General features: G+C 38.8%; 1 protein-coding gene across 1 annotated transcript; it reads left to right on the plus strand.

Moving 5' to 3' along the window:
* Positions 1-1,129: 1,129 nt before the first annotated feature.
* On the plus strand, positions 1,130-6,770 carry LOC119664077. The gene is made up of 2 exons (XM_038073637.1): positions 1,130-1,260; positions 1,326-6,770. Exon 2 carries the CDS (start codon positions 1,425-1,427, stop codon positions 6,768-6,770), a length of 5,346 nt encoding a protein of 1,781 aa, XP_037929565.1. The 5' UTR covers positions 1,130-1,260; positions 1,326-1,424.
* Positions 6,771-6,784: the final 14 nt, after the last annotated feature.

Raw genomic sequence — 6,784 nt, forward strand, 5'->3', positions numbered from 1 at the left:
TTGTACTTAACATTGTTTAAGGAAATATGTAAGAGTACCCCTAGATTAACGTCCAATATGGAGTAACTGCCTTTTCACTCCCTTCAAACTTTCTATGGCCTGGAAACCTTATAAAAGTTATTCCCGGAAGTTGCTAATTCAATTTTCAATTTCTTTCCCAAATTCTCTTACTAATTTTAATTTAATCTGATCTATTTTATTTAATTTAATTTTAATTTTAATTCAGTGGTGCAAGATTAAAGTGCTTTAATTGCCACTTGACTGTCACCGAAAATTGTGACCTTACACTATCTTTGGTTTCGTTTACATTTAGCCTCAGTTTCAGTCGATATAAAGAATAATTTATATCGGAAAATAGGGAAAGCATTCCTGCCATTTTTGAGCCATTCGTTAAAATTTAGATATTATAATTCAGTTCAAAAAGTGGACTCTTCTTTTTTTATATAATAATGGGGACTTTTCTTCATTGAGATTTTAGTGTAAAATCGATCAAAATTTTTCGTCCCTTTTTGTGATTCAGGTATTGTTAAATACCCAATATCAGTGATCCTTGGGAATATTTTTTAGATACTGTTTAAACTGGAAGCACTTAAACCTGGACTTGTTAAAATAAACAATAAACAATAGCTTACTCGTCAAACTTATTTTTATATGAGTATAATTTTTCTTATAATCATTCATTTAAAAATTCAATTTTTATTATACTGTATTATCGTAATATTGAATGTATATACAAAATTTATCAAATTTTCTGACACCTTCATGATAATCTATTATAACTCAATGTATGTTAGATCTTCCTTTATAATGTTTGCAGAATATACTCGATTAATAACTTTAATTTCTTAATACATCATATGTATTATTATTATTGAGTAAGGGATCGTGCACTGCAACCTGAAAGATCTATTGTGCCCCTTTGTCGGGTTAGAGTATTTCTCCAAGTCCGATTTCTTTAATGAAAGACAGTATGGATCCTATCTTCCCCAGTCTTGAATCCTTATGATCCATGAAATACCCTCCTAGGTGTTTCTTTCGCTTATGCATCAGTTTCTCTCTCTTCCCTGCAGTATCTGCAGTCTGAGTTGGATTGAATTCCTAACTTCGATAGGTATCATATGTGTTGCCGAAAATTGCGAATAATTTAAAAACCTTTGTCTGGCAATCATGACAAACAGCTGACTTGGAGACTTCGAAATTTTTAGTAACATTTCCGTTTTTCATTTTCTCTCTTTTCTTGTTTGTGATTGCTAGACAAAGGTAAGTAAATTTTAGTTTAATTTTTCAATCGTAATATTTTACTGTAATCATTAATCATGTTACAGATTTTTTAAGCGCAAAATAAAGAGTGCTATTTAAAATTGTCATAAGAGCATTTATATACTTATTTTTACAACAAGAAATTCTTAAAAAATCTTTATAATATGGAAAATGATAATGACGTGGAGCTGCCTCTTCAAAAAGGTTTAACATCAGCAGCCATACTTGAAGTTGGAGATGCAGATGGTGATGATAAAATCTCACACAAACACAATGAGGATGATGGTCAACATAGTAGACAACAGCAGCAGCCCAGCGCCAACATTACTCGAATAAAACAACTTAAGTTGCAACAGCTAGAAGAGTCGTTGCAGATTAGGGAGAGCTATTTGCGGGAAAAATTTAAAATCCTCACTGCAGATAGTGACGACGAGGGTATCGTGGAATCACATTTGCCTGAAGTTGGGCCTCAGCTGAATGCACATCAAGCCGTAGCTGATGAACACTTCTCGCCACATGGCCAACCTCATCTACAGAGTACACCAAGGTTAGTAAATAATCCATCTCTTTATACCTTACAGATCGCTCCCACGCTTACGTCGTCTCAGCTAGCAGCGCGTCAATGCATACCGAGAGATTTGCCTACGTTCCGCGGCGATCCAGAAGAATGGCACATTTTTATAAGTGCGTACGAGCAAACTAAGCAAATCGCAGGTTTCTCCGATTATGAATGTCTAATGCGCTTACAGAGGTGCCTCATTGGTAAAGCGCGCGATGTAGTACGCAATATGTTGGTGTTGCCTAATATGGTTGGAGAAATAATAAACACTCTTCGTATGTATTTTGGACGACCAGAAATAATTCTAAATAAGTTAATTGAGAAAATGCGTCAGTTACCGCCTCCAAGGGGTAGGCTGGGCGATTTAATTGACTTTGCAGTCAACATTAATAATGTAGTTGCAACAATTGAGGCATGTAAGCTCAATAGTTATTTTAATAATCCACTCTTATTACATGAGTTAATAAGTAAATTAACTGAAGATATGAAGCTCAAATGGGCACTACATTCAGCATCAATAGCCGAACCTACACTTCGCGATTTTTCAGCGTGGCTCTCATCTTTAGCAAATGCGGCAAGTAGGGTAGCTACACCTTCTTTTTTAGATAAACCACTAAAAAAGGAAGGACGAGTGCACGTACATCAGACAGCTGAAATGACAACCACGGCAGTTAGGTGTTACATTTGTGGCGGCGGACATAAAATAATGGAATGTGAAATATTCAAGAACGAGCCTACTAATCAACGCTGGCGCATTGTCAAGGAAAAGAAGCTGTGCCGACAATGCTTAGGCGAGCATAGGCGTCGCTGTTTCAGTAATAAAGTGTGTGGCATTGATGGCTGCAATGCACGACACCACCCCATGCTGCATTCTCGTATAGACCAATCTACGCCAGCAATATCTTCTACAGCTAACAATGTTTCATCGGATATAGTAGAACAAATAAGTTTAAGTCCATACTCAAACAAAGCGTTACTCAACAACCATAATTCATCAGTGAATAAAAACTGGTCATATTGCCGAATTCTTCCAGTTACTTTATATGGCACCAAAAGGACTATTAACACATATGCATTGATGGACGATGGGTCAACACTAACGCTTATTGAAGCAAGTCTAGCCGATGAATTGGGAAACGATGGTATCCAGGATGCGCTATGCATTAATTGGACAGGTAATATCAGTCGACAGGAAAATAACTCAAAAAGGCTCAACTTACAAATTTCTGCCAATGCTCCTCAAGCTAAAAAATTTCCATTGAAAAATGTCCGCACAATAAGCAACTTACGCATGTCAGCAGAATCTTTTGCAGCTGATAAAATAAAACAATGGTATCCGCATTTAGATGGCTTGCCTCTAGCAAGTTATACAAATGCTGTCCCCATGCTGATTATCGGCGTAAATAATCCAAACTTAATTTCAGCACTTAAGGTGAGGGAGGGTGGCTGGCAAGAACCCGTGGCGGTGAAAACACGTCTTGGTTGGACAGTTTTTGGTAGTGGTGAATTAAACCACCGTAACAACTTAAACCTACACAAATGTAGCTGTGGACAAGAAGCTGATAGGGAGCTTCATGAGTTAGTAAAGACATTTATAGTAAACGAGAATGTCGCGGTGGCTACCCCAAAAGCAGAATTACTTTCAGTTGAGGATCAGCGAGCAGAGGAAATAATGCGCAAGTGCCAGTTACGCGGAAACCGCTACGTTGTCAATTTGCCATGGAACACCGATACGGTCGAATTGCCAAATAGCTTGCCGATGGCATTACGTCGAGCGGAGTGCTTACGTCGAAAAATGCATGGGGACCCTGAATTGTGTCAAAAGCTAAAGGAACAAATCACTACTTTAGTCAGCAAGGGCTACGCAACTGAGTTGCCACCAGAAGCAATTAACGAGCGAGGTGGAAAGATTTGGTATTTACCAATTTTTATTGTGCGCAATCTACTTAAACCGAAAAAGCATAGATTAGTTTGGGATGCTGCAGCCAAAGCTGAAGGAGTGTCACTAAACGATTTTTTGCTGAAGGGGCCGGATATGCTGCGACCACTTATAAACATATTATTAAATTTTCGTATAGGAAGAATAGCTGTCTGTGGTGACATTGCTGAAATGTTTCATCGAATTCTAGTACAAGAAGCAGATACTGATGCTCAGAGATTTTTATGGTTCAGCGAGACATTTAAAAATATTTGCGTTTATAAATTAAATGTAGTTAGCTTTGGTGCGCGATGTTCACCATATATAGCGCATTTTATTCGAAACCTGAACGCAGAAAGATTTATAGCTGAAAATCCTAGAGCAGTGTACGCTATTAAAAACAATCATTACGTGGATGACTTTATAGATTCAACAAATTCCATTGAACAAGCAATAGCATTAGCCGAGGCAGTTCGCAACATACATGAACAAGGTGGTTTCCATATGAGAAGCTGGACAAGTAATGCACCAGAAGTTTTAGCTGCGTTAAACGAAAATGGTGAACAGACGGGTAAGTCGTTTGATAATAATATCGACACACTTCCAATCGAAAAAATTCTCGGCATGTATTGGGACCCGAAGTCAGATTGCTTTAAATATGTTTTAAAATTCGTTCGTTTACGTCGTAATGTTTTTGCAGATGAAATTGTACCCACTAAAAGAGAAGTACTTCAAATTTTAATGTCCATTTTTGATCCATTGGGACTGGCAGCTTGCCTCACATCATATTTAAAAATACTTATTCAGGATATTTGGAGAAGCGGAATCGACTGGGATCAACCACTGGTACCCGATCTTATGGGCAAGTGGTTAGCTTGGGTTGCCTGCATGCCTATTTTTGCTAATATTTCTGTACCCCGTTGTTATTCACCATACATAACAGAAAGTTCATGTGATGTACAAATTCATACATTCGTAGATGCGAGTGAGTTTGCTTATGCAGCTGTATCATACTTCCGCATTAAAGATAAATATGGAGTAAGTACGAGGATCGTAGCAGCAAAAACCAAAGTCGCTCCAATGCGACCGATGTCTATTCCAAGAATGGAGCTACAAGCTGCTGTAATTGGCACACGGCTTATGAATACAATATGTAAAGTACACACATTTGATATTAAAAAGCGTTTCATTTGGAGCGATTCCAAAACGGTGCTAAAGTGGTTGCGTGGTGATCCACGTCAATTTCAACAATTCGTAATGTTTCGCATTGCAGAAATTCAAGAAGCATCAACCGTCGAAGAGTGGAGATGGGTACCCACGAAATTAAATACTGCAGACAGTGCAACGAAAACAAAACAAAGTCCCGAATATGTGCAGCGGTGGGTCGAAGGACCAGAATTTTTGCTACAAGACGAGGATAAATGGCCAACTGAGGTGGACTTAGGTCCGATGGAGACCAGTGAAACTCGTGCAAAATTTTTATATCATCGCGAGACACAACCATGTTTCAATTATGAATATTTTTCATCCTGGATCAAGTTGTACCGTGCCGTTGCAAATTGGCTACTCTACATTGGGAAACTAAAGGCTCGTTGTGGCGGTTTCAATGCTACAAACGTTATTTTGACTGTTCAACATATTGAGCGCGCGAAGCTCTTAATATACAAAAGCGTGCAACAGGAACTACTTGAAGATTGGTCGACACTGAAAATGGGGAGAATAATAGAAAGGAACAGTCCGTTATATAGGTTGCAGGTGTATATGGATAACAATGAGCTCATAAGAGTAAAAAACAGAGCGAGTAACTTTACGAATGAGTGTAAATCTCAAACTGATTTTATTTTCTTACCGCCAAAACATAGAGTATCGTACCTTATATGTGCGCACTATCATGAACGATTTTATCACATCCAACATGAAACTGCTTTAAATGAGGTCAGACAATTGTATTTCATACCAAAATTAAGACCATTATTCAAATCGATGCGACGAAACTGCAACGTATGTAAAATTTCATCGGCAATACCTCAAGCGCCGCAAATGGCCTTACTTCCCCCAGCACGACTAGCAGCTTTTCAACGTCCATTTACTCATGTGGGTATTGATTATTTTGGACCAATGGTGGTTATTGAGAATCGCAAAGCACTGAAAAGGTGGGGTGTTATAATAACTTGTTTGACTATCAGAGCCGTTCACATCGAAATCGCCCATAGTCTTAGTACTGACTCATGCCTAATGTGTTTAAGAAATTTCATTGCCAGACGAGGAGAACCTATCACCATCTACAGCGATAATGCAACGAATTTTCACGGTGTCGAGAACGTTTTAAGAAAGGAGTTAAAGAACATTGATTCCTCGGTTATGCAACACAAGCTAGCTCATCAAGGAATAGACTGGAAATTTAATCCACCGGCAGCACCACATATGGGAGGAGCGTGGGAGCGACTGATAAGAACAATTAAGACAGTGCTGTATCAAATTTCGCCATCTCAACGGTTTACGGATGAAAGTTTACGTACTGCATTACTTGAAGTTGAAATGATCATCAACTCGCGTCCTTTAACCTACGTGTCACTCGATAGTGAAGATGAGGATCCAATAACTCCAAACCATTTCTTGTTGGGGAGCGCTAATGGTTTGAAACCATTTTGTGATGCTAAGAGAATCGATCCAAAGATGTGCCTGCTACAATCTGAGATGTTTGCAAATCAATTTTGGCGACGATGGGTGCGTGAGATACTTCCGACATTAACGCGTCGCGGCAAATGGTTCAATAAAGTGAAACCCATTACGGTAGGAGACGTTGTGCTGATAGTTGATGAAACGGCTAAGAGAAATACTTGGGTAAAAGGCATAGTTATCGAGACAACCGTAGCGAAAGACGGCCAAGTAAGACGAGCTAAGGTCAAAACAACAAAAGGCTTTTTGGAGCGCCCTGCCGTAAAGCTGGCCATTCTGGATATCGGTAAAGTTGACGCAAACGACATTGGGGTCGCCTGCGGGGAGGAGAATGTTGCCGAAAATTGCGAATAATTTAAAAACCTTTG

This window comes from Teleopsis dalmanni, unplaced genomic scaffold (genome assembly GCF_002237135.1).
Source record: "Teleopsis dalmanni isolate 2A unplaced genomic scaffold, ASM223713v2 unscaffolded_contig_1374, whole genome shotgun sequence".
NCBI lineage: Eukaryota > Metazoa > Arthropoda > Insecta > Diptera > Diopsidae > Teleopsis > Teleopsis dalmanni.

Coding starts and splice junctions, on each gene's coding strand:
- LOC119664077 (XM_038073637.1), top strand. CDS start 1,425: ATGGAAAATGATAATGACGTGGAGCTGCCTCTTCAAAAAGGTTTAACA.